Here is a 23,525-nt window from a genome sequence, read left to right as displayed (position 1 = left end):
CACTTCTGTTTGAATGTGTTAGAAATATAAGATATTCATCATGCTAGAATTTAATTTTAAATTGCCCCTCCCCTTTTATTTTGATACCACAGCCTGAACCAAGGAGTGCTTAATCACTGAGCCACATCCCAGCCCTTTTTATTATTACTATTATTTTGAGACAATGGCTCACTAAGTGGCTTAGGGCCTCACTAAATTGCTGGGCTGGCTTTAAACTTGCAATCCTCCTGCCTAGGTCTCCCAAGGCCCTGGGATTACAGGCATGTAATTTGCTATTTTTAAATTAATTTGATAATAATAATACTAAGCCCATTTAGTGTTTTTATAAAAAATTATAATTTCCAAGCCAGGCTCAGTAGTGCATGCCTGTAATCCCATTTTTACTTATTTTCTAATGAGTGTTTGTTACCTTTGTTTCATAGAGTGCATCAGACAGAATGCATTAACTTCAAAAATAGCATTTTTTAAAAAAACTAGTCAAATAATTTTCATCTATTTTTCAATATGACTTCCTCTAATATTTATACAAAATTCTGAGAATAGTCTCTCCTTTTAAATCATAACTAAGCATTGATCAACTCCTCCCAAAGCTAGTCTTTAATACTACCCTTTTACATTACTTTTAAAATGGACACACCCAACACTGAAATGTTTACTATGCTAAAAACCTTACCAAATATTATTTCCAAAGTAAATTACAGGAAATGAAACTGATTTTTTAGATACTGATTTTAATGTCTCATTTTCATACAACTAAGTATAAATGTTATGATAAATAAGATTTTTAAATGCTACCAGAGACTTTACCTTTAGTACTGAAGTCATGAACACAGAGAGGCCCATTAGAATAAAAATCATTAGTCCTGTAACTCGCTGTTCACGAATTCCCAAAAACTTGGGTTGTTCCCCTGGAGCAGAACATTCAGATTCAACTTTCAAGCTGTTGACATGACTTATTGACAACACCGTTGCAGCCACAAACCATGGAAGTCCCATGACAGAGCAAACTCCCAACATAACACCAACCATGAGCAAATCAAGGTGGTAGCCAGCTCCTTTCTGAAAAGTGAAATAAACATGAATATCTATTAGTCTAAACTGGTCTTTCAGCTTAAAATTATATATTAGTTATACAAAGGGAAGAAACTAATTTCCATCTTCCATCGTTTAATGTTCTAATTTGGGAACACCATAAACCTTTGAAGAAATCTCAACACTTAAGGTAAAAGTTGGAAATCACCTTCAATTTGTGCTCCTTTCTGTTTATGATGACAGCTGTAATTTGTTGATCCATAAAGATGAGAATGGTACAGAGCAGGGCTGGAATAGCAGCTATTAATAAGGTCCACCAAGGATTATCTCCCAATGGGCTTATGATCCAGCCCCTATTTGGATCAGTAGGCTGTTAAAAAAATTAAAGAAAAAAAAGAGTTTCATTGCTCTACTGCACTAAATCTCCACAGCATAGACTGGGTCTATTCCAAGAAATACTAAGGGATAGAAAAGAACTGAATTAAATCTTGGGATATGTACTCAATTATTTGTAAAGAGTGCCAAAGGACGTCTTCCCGTTTCTACAAGCATGCCCCTTGCCATGTGACTTAGCCACTTTATATCTAGAGGCAGAATTTATTTCCCTTCCCCTTGAACCTGGGATGACCTTAAAACTTTAACCCATGAAATAAGGCCAAAGTGACACCGACTTCCAAGTCTTGACCTCAAGAAAACCTGCAGCTTCTTCTCTTAATGCTCTCGGAACCCTAAGATGATTATGCTGTTGAATAAGCCTAGATAAACTAAGCTTCTTGAAGACAAGAAGCAATGTGGTGGGGGAGCCAGGCAGGAGGGGTGGGGCAGACTACAACCACTCCCTCTACTTTGACCATCAGAGCTGAAGCCCCAGATTAGTGAATGCAGCCATGCTGACATCAGGAAACCATCAGATGACTGCAGCCACGTGAAAGGTCCCAGGTGAGATCCAGAAACTAGACTCCTACTCAGCTAAGCCCAGTCCCTACTGGCACAGAACTACGAACACACAAAGAGCTGTTGTTTAGAGATCATATTTTCAGGAGGTCTGTTAAGCAGCAACAGGACAAGCAAACCAGAAATCAATCTACCTACTTGATCAACTCCCAAATTAAACTGCTATACAGATCCTGTGCTAGTGATCTTAGCAGGATGGTACTGAATCTGAATCAGCCCTTTGGACAGTATTTTTCCAAAACAACTACTGACAAAAAGCTGGCATCAGATATTAACACATTTTGATGATGTTAACATGAAACTTATTTTTGTAACAAAAAATTTTAAAAGACTGTTAAGAGTTTACGGCTCTTGGAGGATACTGGATGTATTGAAACTTAAATATATTTTTATTACCTAGATTTAATATTCAGGCTATTTTTCATGAAAGCATTTGACAGTACAAAAGGGAAACTTAATACTTTCAACGTTCGGGTATTCCAATCTTCCTACAGCTATATATAAAACTGCTTCATACTTCTATATCTGAATAAAAATATTTTATTTACACAGTGCTTTCATTCTTAACTATTTCTTGATTTATCTCCCCAAATACATTTGATGCTTCTCAAAATTGAGACTGCTATCTGAATAAAGAAATAAAGAAATAACAGAAATATATTTAGGAACCAGAATTATAGAAAATTATATCAATATTTTAAATCAACATTAATTTAGTTTCATTTTCTTATATACTCTTATAATAAAACTTGGTAAAAACAGTGACTTTCCTATACTAGCCATTTCTTCACAACCAAATTTAGCAACAAAAAATTAAAAATAAACTGTACCAAACTGCTCTATACTCACTCATATACTATATTACTATACCTGTAACAAAGATTAATTTTTCTTATTTTTAAATTTAATATTGTTGGTAGATTATTTTCCATCCATGCACGCGTACTTTGGAAACCACTGGTTTTTAAAATAATGTTAATTTTTTGATCCCAATAAAAGATAAAGCATACTAAAATTATTTCCATTATATACCTTGTTTCAGATCCCCTTAAGCCAACTTCTTCCAAAAGAAGTCACATAATTTACTAAATGCAAAAATAAATGTAACCAGTAACAAAACTTAAAAGTTGCTTCCTCTTATACATCACAAACAGAGGGAGATAGAAAAAATTATAGACCAGAAAAAAAATACAGAACTGATGATTATCCAGTATCTGGGGAGGATTGGCTGGGGCAACAATCTCCTTGTGGTCAAAAATTCCAGTTGTAACTTTTTTTGTGGGGAGTGAGGGGACAAAAATTGAACCAGGAGTATTTTACCAGTGAGCCACATCCCCAGCCCTTTTAATTATTATTTTTTTTTTTTGAGATAGGGTCTTACCAAATTGCTTAGAGCCTAAGTTGCTGAGGTTGGCAATAGTAGGTACTATAGTAAATTTCAAAATTATAATTTAATACCCCATTCTTTACATTTATTTACACCTCTCTATGAATGATAGCATATATAGTCTGTCTGCATATGTTTTGATAAATTTTTATTTTTTACAATAAATTTTTGTGTTATTTTACGGTAATGAGTAATAAACCATTGTGTAAATATACATTATGCATTCATGGCATAACTTTTTCTCAATTTTTTCAATATTTCTTGGTCTTTGTGAGTCCTTTGAAAGTGCCCCCCCCCCCCCCCGATTGCAGCAACCCACCACCCCACACCCCAAATCAGCATCTAAACTACACAGTTCCAACACAGGCTGTTCAATAGGATACAAGTTTGCCAATGAAAGTAAACAATTCAAATGAAGGCTTACATTAAATATTTTTCTTATAGAAAATATTTTATTTTTTCCTGATTTTGCTGGAAAATGTTACATGGAGCTTTCCAATTACTGTCAGATACATGGCCCTTCTAGAAATTTAACTAGGATCCCACTGTCATTTTTCTAAATTCAAGTTTAGGTTACTTCTTTGAAGGATGTTTCTTTTCCCCTGGAAAACACACTAAGAGATAGATCCAACTAGGAAAGCAGAGTCCATTTTTAAATGGCTCCCAACTCTTCACCATGGATGTTTTCATTTGCTTTGATGTATGAACTTTATACTTTTCCTAAATAGGTTCTCTTGTCTCTTTTTTTATTTCATTTTTTCATATGTGAGAAATACACATATAATTTTTCCTGTCAAAGCATCAGCTCTTCAAAAAGACTACACATACTAAGGGAGGAGTGTCTCATTTTTAAAGTAGTTGTAAAGTAGTTTGACATTCCCAAGGAAGAAAAAAAAGCCACTTGTTTCAATCCTTACCTCAAATTTTTCAGGAACATGAAGTTTAGGAGATGGAACTCCTACAAGGTAGTCAATTGCAACCATTATTACTATTGTGAGAAATACAGCAAAGTCACTGATTGTCGATCGCACCTATGTTAAAGGCATTATGTTAATATAAACAAAAAGTATGTCCCCTTTCTAAATAATTCATCTCTTTCACAGGCAAAACATCACTAAAAAGTATGAATGGAATTTTTAATTACTGATAATGGCAGTGACATACATTTATACCTAATTCTTTCCAAATGATTACATAATTCACAACTAACCTTTGCTTTCTTGGTATCAGTATCTTCCCACTGTGAGCTCAGACACATACCATACATTTTTAGTATAAGTAATTTATAATTACTTGGCAAAGTATTAACCTTAAATGATATACTGCTATTTTGAAATAAACCAAGAAAATGAAAACCAAAAACATGATAACCAGAAATCCCAAAATTACATCCCAGTTACCTTGGTAGGAAAATAACGCTTGGTCTTAAATTGCTTGAGGAATGAAGACAGAAAAAATGTTGTGAAAAATAAGATGACACACCAAAAGAGCACATCTGGAATATAAGGTCCATGAGGACTACAAGCTGATCCTACAAATGCACCATGAAAGGTTTTACATTCCTGAAAAAAAAGGGGGAGGAAAAAAGAAAATAGAGGAAGTTTTCAAACATCCAATAAAATTAATAAACTTCATTGACTCTAAGATGTAAATTTTATGCTTCACTTTGCAAGAAAAGGCACTGCAAAGTCAACTGTATATAACACATCATCGATGAACTATAAGACAGCACCTAAGTTCAGAGATGCTGTGACTTGTCTAAGTCAATGAAATAAGACTATTTCACTTATGTCCTCCTTTCCTTCAATTATATATTCCTTTTAGTAAAAGGACTATAATGAGTATTATTTATGAAATGTTTCATCTTCATTCTTGTTGGTCCACAATTTACTGTCTTTCATGTATTTTTGAATAGGTGGCTTATACCAAAGCAGCAGACAGAAAATCAGTCTTATGCCCTGTTACAATGCTGAATAGAGATGGCTGCAGTAACAAACTGAAATCAGTAACAAAATCTGTGGCTGGATTTTCTGAATCAAACTCAAGATCTTAGAATTGAAACCATGTTCTTTCATGAGGAAGTAATCATTAAAATAATATATCCTTTGACCAAATTTATAATATAAAATATATCATATTTGATAGAAGTCCATTGACTTGATTTTCCTTTAGAAGAAAATTTAGAGATTAGAGGAAGTGCCCAGTAATCATTAAAATAATATATCCTTTGACCAAATTGATAACATAATATAAAATATATCATATTTGATAGAAGTCCATTGACTTGATTTTCCTTTAGAAGAAAATTTAGAGATTAGAGGAAGTGCCCCAAATATAACTCATTTTAACAACAATAGCGAAAAAAAAACTATTAAAAGAAAATTTTAAAGATTCCATTATTTTAAATTCCAATCCATGAAATTAAAGGCTATAAAAAAAAGAATGCCACCACCAACATGGCAAAATGAATGTCAAAAAATATACTGGAGCCTGGCGCAGTGACGCACACCTATAATCCCAGTTGCTTGGGAGGCTGAGGCAGAGGGATCACGAGTTCAAAGCCAGCCTCAGCAAAAATGAGGCCCTAAGCAACTCAGTGAGTCCCTGTCTCTAAAAAAAAAATACAAAATAGAGCTGGGGATGTGGTTCAGTGGCTGACTGCACTTGAGTTCAATCTCTGGTACCAAACAAAAAACAAAAAAACCAACATATATTGGAAAGACCTGTGTCTCTAATGTCAAGACAGGATGCCCATCAGGAATCAGAAATCAAATTCTTTTTTTTATTTTTTTAAACATTTATTTTTTTAGTTGTAATTAGATACAATACATTTATTTTGTTTATTTATTTATTTTTTTAATGTGGTGCTGAGGATCGAACCCAGAGCTTCCCACATGCTAGGCAAGTGCTCTACCACTGAGCCATAACCCCAGCCCCAAAGCAAATTCTTTTTAACAAGTCACTTTTGACTATTTCAATCAGCTATACCTCTTCCACAACAAAAAATAACTTGCTAATTACAAAACAGTAAAACATGTCTCTAAGTTGCTATGAATAGTACTAATTCATAAGAGAATTCCTGTGATGGAAATGTTATATATCTGCACTGTTTAATACAGAAGCCAAACGGAACTTTTTATTAATTTTATTTAAACTTAGACACATGTTAAGGCTACTGTTTGGATGGCACAGCCTTAAATTACCAATAGGATAAAATTTCAGATATTTTTTCAAATTATTTAGTTAGGGGCTAACTATCACCTTTAGTGAGAAAGGATGGATTCAGTTACTTATATAATCCCCCTATTTAAAAAAAAAAAAAAAAAAAAAAGCCTCTAGAGAATTTCAGGGGATCTTTGTTTTAATTCTGACTGCTGGCTTCACTTAATATGTTTATGCCTAGCTCATAAGCAACACACCACGGATATTACAGAGCAAGGACAACATTTCCCAACATAATACAAGTGCCTATAATAGTATTCAATATATAGCAGATACTTATAACACATTTTGCCCTTTTTCCTTCCTGTTTTCTTAAGAGCTTGAATCAGACTAGACTCTTGAGTTAAACAAAGTTCACAAGTATGTTCACATCTTTTTAATAACTTTTTAAAACATCTGAGAAGTGCAATACATTCTTTTTATCTCCCTAACCTTCATTCTTTTTAGCCTATAATTTCCAGTGCATGATACACAAAAAAGTGGGACCTCCTATTTGGTTAAAACACTATATTTTGAAAACATACCATAAATCCATTGATCAAGAAGAAAATAAGAATAATCTGAAAAAACTAAAGAATTAATTTAATACAATATTTATAGCATCCTCCATTTTTTAATATACTTACAGAAACAGTGAGATTTCCCCAGGAAATACTGTGTGCTGTTATATTCTCTTTCTTCCATAGCTCTAGAGTTTCATTACTAGGGTCAGGAGGTTCAATACATACACATCTGAAAAATCACAGTAGGTGAAATTTTTATTTATTTAATTAATTATTTAGTACCAGGTATTGAACCCAGGGGCACTCAACCACTGAGCCACATCCCCAGCCCTTTTTATTTTTTATTTATAGACAGGGTCTCACTAAGTTGCTTAGAGCCTCATTAAGTTGCTAAGGCTGGCTTTGAACTTGTTATCCTCCTACCTCAGCCTCTCCAGCCACTGGGATTACAGGCACTGCACCCAAAATGGTAGGTGAATTAAAAGTCACGTATTTCATGCTTACATTTTACTCAATCAATCTCACGGTGTGGTAGCTTTTAATTTCTTAATTTTTTTTCCATGTTGCAAAGCATGGAGACTAGAAACGACACATATCAAACAACAGAATGGAATAAGACTGGTATGATATTAATAAAATTAGTTCACATAAAATATTTACTTTATAAAATTGGTTAAATATATCCCTTGGGGGGAACATGTTTGTTTGTTTAATCTAAGAGGACAAAAAATATTTTTAAAATAATTAAAAATTTTAAGATACCACCGTGTTTGGCAAGATTATTCTCCATTAAATCCTATCTCCTCAATCATCACAGCAGTCACTGTTGTCTCTTCCTATCCCTGCAATACAACATGTATTTATTCCCAATAAAAGTTACACTGCTATTGATTTTTTGTGCTTGCACTAGACCTAATACTCATATTCACCCTTTAATAAATTTAAGATTCACTCTCAAATAAATAAAAATTTTCATCAGGACAGTACTAAGAAAAATAAGATCAGAGTTCAGTTCATATTTAGAACTATCTCAACTGCCTAAATAAGCTAGAAACACTTAGCAAATGAACCTCTAAATATAAATTTAAAAAATAAAAACAAACATGATTACTCCCAAATTAGATAATGAACTGTTTGAGAAAAGATGAGAAGATGGATCTGGAGTCCACCCAGGTATTGTTACTTACTAGCTGTTTAATCTAAGGCAAGTTTTAACCTCCAAGAGCTTCAGTGTCTTCAGACAAGAAAGGGGCTATGGTATTAACACCGTCCACTAGTATATTCACAAGAATTAAGAAACACTCTGAACACAATGCTCGATGCTCACAAGCTGTATGGTGAGTAGATGCTGTTCACATGCAGCTACTCAGTTAATCAAAAGGAAACATTATTCTAAGGCTGGTACTAACAATAAAAGCCATCATTCAGAGGTCAAAGGAAAAAGTGTACAGAAAGAAAGAAAATGAAAAAAAAAAAGTAAAGCACAGCATGTAAGAACAAAGAAGACAGCATATCACAGATTTAAAATCAAAGTATCTCTAATGTTTTCAAATAGGTCAGTACTTATACAGAATTTCATACCCTTCCCTATTTTATCTATCAAAATTGAGGGTATACTAGGAAGACAAAGAAGGAAAAAAGTAACAAAAGTATGAAAAAAGGGGAAGATACAGGATCTCAGGTCAGGCTTAGGTGGAGAGAAGGAAAAAGGTGTGCACCCTTTCTATTTTAGATGACCACATATCCCTATATGTGTCAATTAAATGAAACACCACATTTATACCAAACAAGATTTTGAAAGACAACAAATAGAGACATTTCTTTGATATGTCTAGTTTTAACAGTCTGCTTTACTTTTAACTAAATATATTCACCAATCTTTTGTAACTATTATATGTCACTTTTCAAATCCTATTTTATTCTAGAGTTTTAGATCATGTTCATTTCATTCCTTCTTCTAATCTTTCTTTTTTTTTGTCATCTTGGTGGTTGAATAATACTTTTCTTATTCACAAGGAAAACACTCCATTAAACACAAAATATACTAAAATTAAAAATATACTAAAATTCTACCACAAAACTTCACTATATGATAACAAGTTTCAAAAATATTAAGACACAAAATGTGAAGAATATACAAATATAAAAAATAATGTAGTTAAAGAATTAAAATCTAATATTATTGCCTAAAGCAAATATACGGTAGGCTAATTGCCAAAAAAATTTAAATAGACCAATACAATTCAAACAGAAGACTGAAAATACATATAATTTATTTCAGTGAACAAAATGAATGAACTTGATGAACTACATTTATGTCCTCTGAAAGCTTTGGTAAAATCTCACCTGAAACAAATATAACAACTACTAGATGGCTGGTAGTTGTTGCTAGATACAGCAGTGGGCATTATATTGTCAAAAAAGAAAACACAAAAGGCATTTTTCTTAGGCTCTGACATCTTGACAAAAATATTTTTTAATATTAGTGAGAAACAGCACTTACGAGTAGCTGGTCAGTTTATTCAAGTTGTTGTGCATATTAAATGCATATATTTCTCCTAAATGAAAAAGCTTCTCCAAAGCTTCATAGATGAATATGATGCAAATGAGAGCTGCAAAAGCCTCTTCTGTAAACCGAGTGATGTAACAGACAAGGCTGCTCGCATCTGTTGCAACCAAAACAATGCACAAGAAAGAAGTCCACAGACCAATACTGGTTCTTAAAGACAGATAGGAAAGGTGATAATCTCTGTTCAGAAATAAAAATGTGAACATAATCAACATATATATAAGGAATAGTACTTGTACCTTAAAATTTTCATAATAAACAATAAGAACAAAACATGATTCCTAAAAAAAGAGAGAGAGAAGGAATTATAGAATAACAAAATAATGATTAGATAATGCTCTACTTTTCTACTTCAACTGAATGAAGACTTACTGGTTATTACATTTATATAAAAGATTCATAGTACATATCTATTAGGCAATAAATATTTCAAAATTAATAGACCTCATTTTAGGAATCAATTATGAGAAGTAAATGACAGATAAAAAAAGAATTCTATTTGACTCCCTCTAAAGACCAGGAAGCTACACATAAATACAGTAAAAACATAGCTCCAGTGTCTTGCCATCACCACCGCCACCTCCTCTCCCACTGTTATAACCAGAGAAAGGTGATTTCTTTTTTTAAATTTCAAACAAGCAGTTACTATATTTCAAGTCATGACAGATTAGAATCAGAGTCAGCTTGTTTAGTGGGTACAAAATCAGAACAAGAATTAGATGAACCAATTATTTAAAAGAGTCTCAAGTTGTTTCAGGCTAAAATGTTCAATTGCATTTATGTCATAAAAAGACAGTATTGGCCCTGTTGAATTCAAAGCATACCAACTCCAATCCCCTGTATTACCTCCACACCATAAATAACCTAGTCAGTGGAAACTGACACTTCATTCTGATTGCTTCAGTCTCATATCTGTTAAACAGGACTGACTGGTAAAATTACCTCTTTCTAAACTTCCTGTATAACAACAACGTATTTAACAAATAGTTCAGATGAATATCTACTTATGGTTGAAATTTGCTAGAACAAAGGATTTTTATGATCTGCTTATCAGTACTCAACATACATTGATTTTGCATTAATGGGCACTCTTATTTTCCTCATCTCTAAGTTACTGAGGTGGGGATGGTGGTAGAAGCCTTGATGGGGCCAACCACAGTGCAGCCCAAAAAATTAAAAATGCAGATATTGATCAGAACTTTTCAGTTGCTAATAAACAATAATATATAATTGTACATATATGCAAATACACGTGATGAATAGAGAACTATTACTTACCTGCAGAATTTAAATAAAATTTTTTCAAACACTAGAACTGGACCTGTGCTCCCCAGTATTGTTAGAGGTTGCCCAGCAAACAATGAATAGGCAATCCCAGTTAATGATGCTCCAAAGAGAGACTCTATTGCACTCTGTTCAAGGAAAAAAGAAATGAATAGAAGCAATACATCATAAACACATTTCTTACCTAATATAATACATGTTAGACAGCTGTAAAATAAAAATACAAACCAAGTAGTTAAAAATATAATGGAAGCACAAACTTATAGCTCTTAAAATTAAAATTTCATTACTGAAAACTACAAATACATTCCAAATACACAGAGAAAACTGATTTGTTTTGGTATATTTAAAAGTGAATTTTTTGCAATCATCCTTAATTCAAAGCAATACTGTGAGATGCAAATAGTAAATGGAGAAGACACATATCAGGGATTCAACTCTATCTAAAGATGTGTGTTATTTTTAATATCTCTAGCATGTCTGAAATAGTTCATTAAAAAACACATTTAAATGCTCAATACAGAGGTACAAAAAAGAATCTTTCAAATAGATAAGGAATTAACATTTGACCCTATTTTTCAAGCAGATTTCATGTATAAACTACTGATAAACCTAATCAATTGATATCAAAAATGACATACTTAACATAAACAAAATCTCCATAAAAAAATTCATACCAACCATAATAGAGAAAGTATCTTATCATTAAAATTTGGCAAAAAAAAAAAAAAAGATGAGAAAAATGTACCACCACCACTATAACATCCCAACTAATTAGGTTATGAGATGATAAGGGATGATGATACACCATACTACTAGACAAAGGGAAGGGGTCAGAAAGAAAGAATAGTTTACCATTCACAAACACCATAGCCAAGTGGAATGTACTACCCAGAGCGGGAAAGCAGATACACAGTTGGTAAAGACAAGAAAAGGAAGTTTTCAAGACAACACTCCTGAAATGAGAGGCAGCAGGCAAAGAGAGCAGGGCTTCAGGACCAGATCCAAAGTGGTAGACTGGTTAGTGCCATGCACTGAGCTCACAACCTTTGAAAACCAAAGCTTTCTCATTTTTAAATGGGAGGAGATTACAACTAGGAGACCTTAGTGGTATTTGTAGAAACACCCAGCAAGCACAGTATATGGCACCTGGAATGTATTTAATAAATAATAGCAGTTCTCATTATCAACTGTAACAAGTATCTTCCAAAATCAGAGCAGTCACAAAGTAACAAAGACAACAAAAGTATAATTCAACTATCAGAATAAAAACAGGATGAAACACATACAAATTTGTCTCTTGGCAACATAATGGAGAAGCATCCATATTTATTAATAATACATTTGTTAACTGTATGAGATAATTTATTTTCTTGCCTATGGGAAACCAGTTTGTGCTAGAAGACACTGGTAAGCCACCACAAAATATTTAGGAATGAATTCTGGTTAAGCTTAAGGGAAAAAAGTGTAATTGATATTGAGGGGAAAAGAAACTGAGAAGAGGAGAGTAACAGATGAAAAAAAAGTTAACAGGAGCAGATGGGCACAAAATTAAGGTTCCCCTCCCTCAACCTTTGTTTAAAAAACAAATGGTGCCACTGAAAACCCTTCCTCACAGCCTCACCTCTTCCTCACTGCCATAGCTACAAAAGCAAAACATTCCCTTATCCAGATCTATTTTTCCCCTTACCCAGACTATTTTTTTCTAAGTTTTGCCCAACTTCTAGTTCATTCCCAAACTAAAACCTGTCTTTCCCTTAGGAAATCACAGCCCCATTGCAATGTCTTCTCTACCACACTCTACAGTTATAAGTTTCCATTATGCCTATCAAAAGCCCTCTTCACACCTCACTACTGTTCTCCTTTATGACTATACTAAATCACTGAACACCTCCTTCTAATTATTCCTCCTCAAAACCTCTAGTTTGGCTTCTGCAAAATTACACCATCCTCATTTCTCTTCTAGGGCTCTGGCTATACCTGTGTCCAATCTATTGGGTCATTTTCCTTTTCCACCCTCCCCCTCTACCCCATCTCTCCTCCATTCCATAAATCCAGGTTACTTACCACTTTTCCTTCTCCTTCTCTCCCCATAAATTATCTTCCTTGTTAACCTCCACTATTTTCAGTTTCAAATCTCATTTATGGTTTCCCAATCTGTACATTTCCCCCTTTATCACTCTATAAACTCTGAAACTGTACCTCCTAGTATGTCCATTTCTACCTAAAGTTCAACAAAGCAAATGAAAACAAATGCATGATATTCCTGATTTTTCTATTTATCTTACTCCAATTCCCACCGCTCATGTGGCACAGCAAACCACAGTGTAAGAACCATGTATATATTATCATTCTCTTTCACTTAGGTTAGCATCCTGAGGACAGGAGACACATGCTCTTATACTAGTCTGCCCTCCTCCAGTGCCTAACACACATCACATGCACATGGTATCAAACAGCAGAAGGAGACGGGCAGGTAGTGACAGTCCACAAGAAAGAAGCAGCACTTTCATGAAAGTAACAGATAAAACACATTTCCACAAGGACCAGCAGTTACATGTACAATTTGTGACAGCATTTATAGCAACTTACTAAAAATATCTGCTTTTGATATACTGAATACAGAATAAGGTAAGAAGAATCTAAATAGTCAAAAATAAATTCAGAGTTGCATGAAAATTTTTGTTTTCAGATTTATCTTGTGTTCAGGTCATCAAATACTTCAAATGAATAATTACCATTACTTAGCTTTGGATATTTTTTTTAGCTTTTATCTATAAAAATATAAATTTTAACTCAAGAATAAATATTATTAGGTAAAAATACACTTACAAATTATAAATCATCTCATTTAAAGGTCATTAAAATACATGAGCCCCGCCCCCCAAAAATACTTTTCAAAATTTTACGAAGTACCACAGCTCCTCATACAGTAATACATTAAAAATTTCATTTTAGTCATATCAAAAGAAAGAGGCAATTTTCAATTATATTTTCCAAATAAAAGCCTTTGCTACTTTCACACAGATTTGTTAATAGCAAAATTAAAATAAATATCACTTCAAAAATCCATCATCTCCACAATTATGTTCTATTCTTCCAAATAGTCTAGCTTGGGCCTACCAGCCAGGGCTGATGGATTCATATTAATCATATGATTCTAACTAATCCTATGATACCTCACAGGGTGAAATAGCCCCACTGATGAATTCCCCCACCCACAACCCCCCACAATCCACCCACCCACCAGGAGACAATGCAAGCCTTTTACTCAATTATAAAACCATTCCATCCAGCAAGGCAGGATAAGTTTTTGTTGTTGGCTTTTTGTTTTTTACCTCAACTGTGCATCTTCTCCTGTTCAAATGGCTTCCCCATGTTTTCCACAGCAATTACCTTTGGGGGAAGTCTGCTTTGGGACAGGTTAATCTTGCTGTGGGTAGACTCTTCAAATAAAAGTACCAATAGTGAGACAAATGCATACAGACACTTGCCTCTGAAGAGCTAAGAGCCTGGCCACTACCAATCTTGGTACTCACTATTCTGCCTTCTGTAGCTTCTCCAAGCAGCCCTCCAAAAGTGATTACAGGAGACATACAGGCACAGTATAGGAAAAGAATCGAGGCCAGGCACTGCAGGCTTAATGCATCCTTGAAGTCACTCAAGAAAAAAGGTGCTTTCCTTTTGATGTCAAGTATCAAACCACCAAAAAGCCTAAATAGGTGAGATGAAACTCGTCAAACTGTACACTAGAGGATTCTAGCTAGTTCACACTAAAACTATGGGCTACATAAAACTGCTGGTGCCTAGCGTTTTCTCAACAAAAATTTAAATCCAACTTAAAAACAACAGTATAATTTATAGAAGATACACTCATTTAATCTACTGATGATAGAGGAAAGATAGATCTCATTAAGCTAAAAGAGACAAACACATTTTTTAATAGACTATATACTGACAAGACTGCAGGCAATGATTTTATATGAGTAAATGTAACTTTGGACACAAATGTGCAAAGAAATATACAATAAACAAAACCTAGCCATTCATGAAAATATGCATAAGCAATTCTACTCATTATTGTCTACATTATATATCTTAAAGGCACTGTTAGAAATACAAAGAATGCAATTATAATCAAAGTATCCTTTAAAATGAATGTAGTATGCTGTACTTAGTTGCACAAATAGTTATTAAATAATTTTAATAACTTCAAAAAATTTGTGCTTCAATTATATAATTATTTCTGTCTAGGGACAAAACCTAAAAAGCTATTTCAGTATACTTAATTTATTACATATGTAGTCAAATTAGTACATATATTAATAAACCTATGAGATTAAAATCTATATTATATTTATAAATGCAAAGGGGTAAGGATGTAGCCTAATGGTAGAGCAGCTCTGGGTTCAACCTCCACACTACAAAAAAATGAAAAAAAAAAAATTCAGACTTTTAGATACATCTAACTTGAAAATTTCCCCAAAATATATAAGCTCCACAAGAGGAGTTTAGTAACCTATCTCCATTGTCTAAAATACTACTTGGGGGATAGTAGGTACACTCAATAGATGCTAGTGACTCAATCCATAATTCAAAAAAGTTCTGTGTCATAAAATAGGTAATAATTCAAATACCAATTGCAAGAATTTTTTTACAATTAATTAAGAAATTAATTGTAAACTTTCAAATGCTTTGGATGTTCTGAGCTTTCTCATTCTATTTATTTTAAAGCTAATAGTGAAATACATCCTAAACACACCTTTACAAGTGTTGGAAGTTATTCTATAAATAATCTGATAGCAAGGGAAATCAGCTTACAATAAAAAGATGCCAATGTATCTATAACATCAAATCAATAACTAGTTATTTAACAGATGGCTTATAGAGGCTCTAAGGTGACTGTGAGATTAGTGGGGGGTCTAATTCAGAGAATAACCCTATCTCCATATAAAGTTCAAAGACATGATAGCTAATAGACCAGCACTGTCTACACAGCAATGGTATTTTATTCTTTTATATTCATAGAAACTAATACATTAGTCAATGAGTCACATTGTGAGTTTAATCTATACCCAGTATGCCCATTGTTATTTTTCTTATACATAGGACCCTTTAAGACATGTCATCAAAATCCCTAATACAGTGTCTATATATGATATCCTAGTTTTATAAGCAAAGATTTTAAGATTCACGATTTTTGAGTTCCATACTGCTCCCCAGTAGACAAAACAGCATCAATACCCATATATATGGAAACACCACAGCATTTATCTACTTCTACAAAATATTTTAAAACACTGTAAAGATGTTTATACCTGGCAACAATTCTATTCTTTACTCCAAAAGTTAACTTTTTACTTTTTCTAAAAAGGTTTCCACAGAGAATATTACAATTGAATCATGCTTGTCCATGTAATTCTATAGTATCTCATGATATTTTACATATATGTGTGTGTGCAAAAAAATAGTATATATAAATCTATATGTAATACAAAATCATTCATTATAATTCCTCTTCCCAAAATTTGATATGATGAACTCTATAAGGACTCTAACCCTTCATTAATAACCTTAGTAGAGGCAATGAAAATTAACCTATATACCAAATAACTGCAATTTCTAAATATATGGTCCATTATTTCCATTTTAAACTAAAGTTTGGTATGTACTATTAAAATTACTTTTAAATGCATATAAAATTTGCTCAGTACTATAGAACTTATACAATAATATATATTTTTTAAAACACAAAAGAAAGACTGTATAATATTAGGTTTCAAATACTTGGAAAGAAAAACAAAATGTTCATGATTTTTTCATCAAATCAAACCCTGGTTTCAAAAAGATGTCAGTATCTGGGTACCCACCGGCCAGTCCTCTGCAGCTCAGGCCCAGCATGATGAGCAGCCTCCTTAGGAGTCTCACCAGATATAGGGGCAGATCCATTGGGAAACACTGGAATCTTTCTCTTTTCCTGAATTTCATAAAAACACATTTTCAGAAATCTGTTTTTTAAAAAACTGAAGTGGTACCTTTAATTGAAGGTAACATCAGACCTTATATGGATTATATATCTAATCAGTGATCTAGAAAAATGCTTCCTAAAGTAAACTTCTCATTAAATAAATTACACTGTGAAAAAATAAATTACACTATGAATAGAATCTAATGTATTCTGAATTTATGATTAGCTTTTTGTATCTTATATTCTAAACATGTAAACATACAATTTCATTTACTCTTCAGCAATAGCTATGAATAGTCTCCAAAAAAAACCTCTCTCTCACCAGAAATCTTTAAATATTGTTCATATCAACTACTGAGAAATGTACACTAATTTTCAAAATGCTGTTTTTCTTTCACTAAAATACTTCCCTTTAAAAAGTAGCACAAGAATTGTTTATTAAACACGTTTTAATGAAAATCAATTTCCTGCTATATTTCATTTTAAAGAGTACCATTGCCATGACATAGGAGAGTCTCTCTCACAGTGAAGACAAAGGATTGAGCTTTTAATTTGTTATCTCAAGAGGTAACTAAACTAAAAGACTATGTACATGTTTGCATACATATGCACATATATGCAAGGAGAAGGAGGGAAGCAAGGGAGAAAGGAACGAGACAGAAAATGAGGCAGAGTAAATGTGGTCCCAGGAAGTCACCTGAAGTCAAAGGCTCTGGCTCAACCACAGACTTATATGGCCTGGTTTACATATCTAATATTTATAAAATTACAAGACTCGTCTGTAAATATAAGATTACCACTTGAAAATGTCAAAATTAAAACCACCCTAGGGTAAAGGGGAACCAAATTTATAGAATTCCTAGAAAACAAAAAACGATGGAAAACTCTACATTGCATTTAAGTATATAAAAAATTAAGCACTCATATTACAAAAAAAAAAATTAAGATGAATCAAATGTGAAAGGTAGCAAATGTAAAAACAAAAGTCTTTCAAACAAATAAAATCAGAAACAGGTAGGAAAAAAAACTCTTTAAAAAAAAGGTAAACTGCCAGGCTGTCTGATTCGCGCGGCCTGCCCCGAGGCTACAGAAGGCGTGGCGCCCCAGAGAAGGGGTTAAATAGTCAGCAGGGAATTAAGTGGCTGCGACACGGTGGTATCCCACCAGCTAAGCCCAAGCCCGCACTGACCCCCGGGCTGAGTTCGGGATTGTTGGCGGGGACGGAAGCGGTACAGCCCCACCCCCCACAAGGGACACTCCACTAAGGTAACCAGCGGCCACCATCTTGGACAGCGGAAGTAAACACCGCCACTCGCCGACAGATTGCAACAACAAACAGGTGTGTGTCACCCAGCTCAGCCCCCATACATAGGGGGATTTCGCTTAAAATCTCTCCTAGACTTTCAGGGGGAGGGACTATCAGAGTGAGCCTGCATAAAGACTAAAGGAGAGCTAGAGGCACCTGACCCTCAACCCCCCCCCCTCCCATCAGCGGCCAAAACAAAACCTGTCTAGCCAGCGCTGGGGAGGGGCAAGCAGAAAAAATCAAAACCATAGAGTGCTGGGGATCCCAAAAGCCAACGGTGTGACCCCGGAGATCCAGGCTGTCTGATTCGCGCGGCCTGCCCCGAGGCTACAGAAGGCGTGGCGCCCCAGAGAAGGGGTTAACGAGTCAGCAGGGAATTAAGTGGCTGCGACACGGTGGTATCCCACCAGCTAAGCCCAAGCCCGCACTGACCCCCGGGCTGAGTTCGGGATTGTTGGCGGGGACGGAAGCGGTACAGCCCCACCCCCCACAAGGGACACTCCACTACGGTAACCAGCGGCCACCATCTTGGACAACGGAAGTAAACACCGCCACTCGCCGACAGATTGCAACAACAAACAGGTGTGTGTCACCCAGCTCAGCCCCCATACATAGGGGGATTTCGCTTAAAATCTCTCCTAGACTTTCAGGGGGAGGGACTATCAGAGTGAGCCTGCATAAAGACTAAAGGAGAGCTAGAGGCACCTGACCCTCAACCCGCCCCCCTCCCATCAGCGGCCAAAACAAAACCTGTCTAGCCAGCGCTGGGGAGGGGCAAGCAGAAAAAATCAAAACCATAGAGTGCTGGGGATCCCAAAAGCCAACGGTGTGACCCCGGAGATCCAGGCTGTCTGATTCGCGCAGCCTGCCCCGAGGCTACAGAAGGCGTGGCGCCCCAGAGAAGGGGTTAAATAGTCAGCAGGGAATTAAGTGACTGCGACAAGGTGGTATCCCACCAGCCAAGCCCAAGCCCGCACTGAACCCCGGGCTGAGTTCGGGATTGTTGGCGGGGACGGAAGCGGTACAGCCCCACCCCCCACAAGGGACACTCCACTAAGGTAACCAGCGGCCACCATCTTGGACAGCGGAAGTAAACACTGCCACTCGCCGACAGATTGCAACAACAAACAGGTGTGTGTCACCCAGCTCAGCCCCCATACATAGGGGGATTTCGCTTAAAATCTCTCCTAGACTTTCAGGGGGAGGGACTATCAGAGTGAGCCTGCATAAAGACTAAAGGAGAGCTAGAGGCACCTGACCCTCAACCCCCCCCCCTCCCATCAGCGGCCAAAAGAAAACCTGTCTAGCCAGCGCTGGAGAGGGGCAAGCAGAAAAAATCAAAACCATAGAGTGCTGGGGATCCCAAAAGCCAACGGTGTGACCCCGGAGATCCAGGCTGTCTGATTCGCGCGGCCTGCCCCGAGGCTACAGAAGGCGTGGCGCCCCAGAGAAGGGGTTAACGAGTCAGCAGGGAATTAAGTGGCTGCGACACGGTGGTATCCCACCAGCTAAGCCCAAGCCCGCACTGACCCCCGGGCTGAGTTCGGGATTGTTGGCGGGGACGGAAGCGGTACAGCCCCACCCCCCACAAGGGACACTCCACTAAGGTAACCAGCGGCCACCATCTTGGACAGCTGAAGTATCCACCGCCACTGTCCGACAGATTGCAACAACAAAACAGGCACAGAGTACAGTTTGAACTGCCGAGAATCATCACTGAGGGGAAATCTGGTCTAGCAGGAGAAACCAAGGCTAGCAGGAGAAACCAGGAGCCTAGAGGCAAGGCCCTCGCGACTGGGCAGCTGTAAACTGCAGGCCCACCGGCGACAGTTCACCCACTGCCCGCGTAACTTGGCGGTAGGAGAACGCCCTCCCGTTGGTGACGGATCACCTGCCCGCGGCCTGTGATACTGGGCGGCTGGAGTCTACCCGCCTGCCACGACCGGGAGCAGAAACCACACAGAGACAGTCCAGTCACACCCCCCCATTAGGGCACCCCAGCAAGGAGACTGGGGCCCGTCATAGCAGAGTAGTGTCGTCACTGGAGCTCGAACGTCGGAATTCCTTCCCAGCGGAATCCACGTTAGCAGTCATACTTCAACAACACAAAGGAGAGACATCAGAGTAATACAGAAACAAAACAAATCTATAGAGGAGAGCAGAAACACGACAATCAAAAAGAGCTGGAAAGTAACGTGGACAACATGAGAAAACAAGGGAAAAAAGGATTAAAAACAATGCAAGACTACTCAATTCTACAGGAGGACATAGAAACTTCAGAAACAGGTATAGGGAAAGAACTCAAGGCATACCTAACTCGAATGGAAAGGAATATTAGAGAAGACATGAGACAGCAAGTCCAAGAAATAAAAATATATTTTGAAAATGAATTAAACAAACAAATTCAAATGGCAAAGAACGAGCTCTACCAGGAGATAGAGATATTAAAAAAAAAATCAAACAATAATCCTAGAATTCCAGGAAACTATAAACCAAATTAAAAACTCAAACGAGAATATTACAAATAGACTTGATCAAGTAGAAGTCAGAACATCAGATAATGAAGACAAAGTTTATCAACTTGAAAAGAATATAGTCAACACAGAAAAGATGCTTAATTCCCACGAGCAATCTATTCAAGAGATATGGGATGTCATAAAAAAAACCAAATCTGAGAGTCATAGGGATAGAAGAAGGCACAGAGATTCAAACCAAAGGAATGGACAGCATATTAAATGAAATAATTCTAGAAAACTTCCCAGAGATGAAAGATGGAATGGATTGCCAAATCCTGGAAGCCTACAGGACCCCAAACATTCAAAACCATAATAGACCAACCCCAAGACATATAATTATGAAGATAGCCAACGTACAGAACAAGGAGAGAATATTAAAAGCTACGAGAGAAAAGAGGCAGATTACTTTCAGGGGTAAACCAATTAGGCTAACGACAGATTTCTCATCACAAACTTTGAAAGCGAGAAGATCCTGGAATAACGTATTTCAAAGGCTGAAAAATAATGGATTCCAACCAAGAATACTATATCCAGCAAAATTGAGCTTCAAATTTGACAATGAAATTAAAATCTTTCACGATAAACAAAAGCTAAAAGAATTTGCAGCAAGAAAACCAGCTCTGCAAAGCATTTTGAACAAAACACTACAAGAAGAGGATGTGAAAAATAGTGCCCAAAACTAACAGCAGGAAGTATCTCAGTAAAGGGGGAGGAAAATAACCAAAAAGCAAAACTAACCAAACTAAAATAAATAAATAAAGAAGCATGACTGGAAATACAAATCATATCTCAATTGTAACCTTAAATGTTAATGGCCTAAACTCACCAATCAAGAGACATAGGCTAGTAAACTGGATCAACAAAACAAATCCAACAATATGCTGCCTTCAAGAGACTCATATGATAGGAAAAGACATACACAGGCTGAAGGTAAAAGGTTGGGAAAAATCATACCACTCACATGGCCCTCGGAAGCAAGCAGGAGTGGCCATACTCATATCGAATAAAATCAACTTCAAACCTAAGTTAATCAAGAAGGACAAAGAAGGTCACTATATACTGTTAAAAGGAACCATCCACCAACAAGACATAACAATCATCAATTTGTATGCACCCAACAATGGAGCTGCAACGTTCATAAAACAAACTCTCCTCAAATTCAAGAGTCAAATAGACCACAACACAATAATTATGGGTGACTTCAACACACCGCTCTCGCCATTAGACAGATCCTCTAGACAAAAACTGAATAAAGAAACTATAAAACTCAACAGCACAATCAATAATCTAGACTTAACCGACATATATAGAATATATCAACCATCATCAAGTGGATACACGTTCTTCTCAGCAGCACATGGATCCTACTCAAAGATAGACCATATATTATGCCATAAGACAACTCTTAGTAAATATAAAGGCGTGGAGATAATACCATGCACCATATCTGACCATAATGGAATGAAATTGGAAATCAATGATAAGAGAAGGAAGGAAAAATCCTACATCACATGGAAAATGAACAATATGTTATTGAATGATCAATGGGTTATAGAAGACATAAAGGAGGAGATGAAAAAATTCTTAGAGTCAAATGATAACACAGACACAACATACCGGAATTTATGGGACACAATGAAAGCAGTTTTTAAGAGGGAAATTCATTTCTTGGAGTTCTTACCTCAAAAAAAGAAAAAACCAACAAATAAATGAACTCACACAACACCTCAAAAATCTAGAAAAGGAAGAGCAAAACAACAGCAAATGTAGTAGAAGACAAGAAATAATTAAAATTAGAGCAGAAATCAATGAAATTGAAACAAAAGAAACCATTGAAAAAATAGATAAAACTAAAAGTTGGTTCTTTGAAAAAATAAATAAGATAGACAAGCCCTTAGCCACGCTAACGAAAAGAAGAAGAGAGAGAACTCAAATTACTAACATACGGGATGAAAAAGGCAATATCACAACAGACACTACAGAAATACAGAAGATAATTAGAAAGTATTTTGAAACCCTATATTCTAATAAAATAGAAGATAACGAAGATATCGATAAATTTCTTAAGGCATATGATCTGCCCAGATTGAGACAGGAAGACACACACAATTTAAACAGACCAATAACAAAAGAAGAAATAGAAGAAGCCATCAAAAGACTACCAACTAAGAAAAGCCCTGGACCAGATGGGTATACAGCGGAGTTCTACAAAACCTTCAAAGAAGAATTAATACCAATACTTTTCAAGCTATTTCAAGAAATAGAAAAAGAAGGAGCTCTTCCAAATTCATTCTATGAGGCCAACATCACTTTGATCCCAAAACCAGACAAAGATACTTCAAAGAAAGAAAACTACAGACCAATATCTCTAATGAACTTGGATGCAAAAATTCTCAATAAAATTCTGGCGAATCGAATACAAAAACATATCAGAAAACTTGTGCACCATGATCAAGTAGGATTCATTCCTGGGATGCAAGGATGGTTCAATATACGGAAATCAATAAATGCTATCCACCACATCAATAGACTTAAAGACAAGAACCACATGATCATCTCGATGGATGCAGAAAAAGCATTTGACAAAGTACAGCATCCCTTTATGTTCAAAACACTAGAAAAACTAGGGATAACAGGAACTTACCTCAACATTGTAAAAGCTATCTATGCTAAGCCTCAGGCTAGCATCATTCTGAATGGAGAAAAATTGAAGGCATTCCCTCTAAAATCTGGAACAAGACAGGGATGCCCTCTATCACCACTTCTATTCAATTTAGTTCTCGA

General features: G+C 35.8%; 1 protein-coding gene across 16 annotated transcripts in view; it reads right to left on the bottom strand.

Annotated features, from left to right (window-relative positions):
• Positions 1-23,525, bottom strand: part of SLC4A7 (solute carrier family 4 member 7) — a 112,372-nt gene that overhangs the window by 17,188 nt on the left and 71,659 nt on the right. For all 16 annotated transcript variants that reach the window (XM_081283587.1, XM_081283599.1, XM_081283597.1 and 13 more), the window contains 9 exons: positions 16,822-16,928; positions 14,491-14,665; positions 10,946-11,079; positions 9,602-9,847; positions 7,222-7,327; positions 4,774-4,935; positions 4,291-4,404; positions 1,241-1,402; positions 808-1,059 (listed from right to left, as the gene is read on the bottom strand). In XM_081283587.1, the coding sequence (XP_081139713.1) occupies positions 808-1,059; positions 1,241-1,402; positions 4,291-4,404; positions 4,774-4,935; positions 7,222-7,327; positions 9,602-9,847; positions 10,946-11,079; positions 14,491-14,665; positions 16,822-16,928 (1,458 nt within the window). The remainder of the gene's footprint in view (positions 1-807; positions 1,060-1,240; positions 1,403-4,290; positions 4,405-4,773; positions 4,936-7,221; positions 7,328-9,601; positions 9,848-10,945; positions 11,080-14,490; positions 14,666-16,821; positions 16,929-23,525) is intronic.

The sequence above is a fragment of the Spermophilus citellus genome, assembly GCF_964194105.1.
Source record: "Spermophilus citellus genome assembly, chromosome: 3".
NCBI classification, from domain to species: domain Eukaryota; kingdom Metazoa; phylum Chordata; class Mammalia; order Rodentia; family Sciuridae; genus Spermophilus; species Spermophilus citellus.
This window is presented reverse-complemented; position numbering and strand designations above follow the sequence as displayed.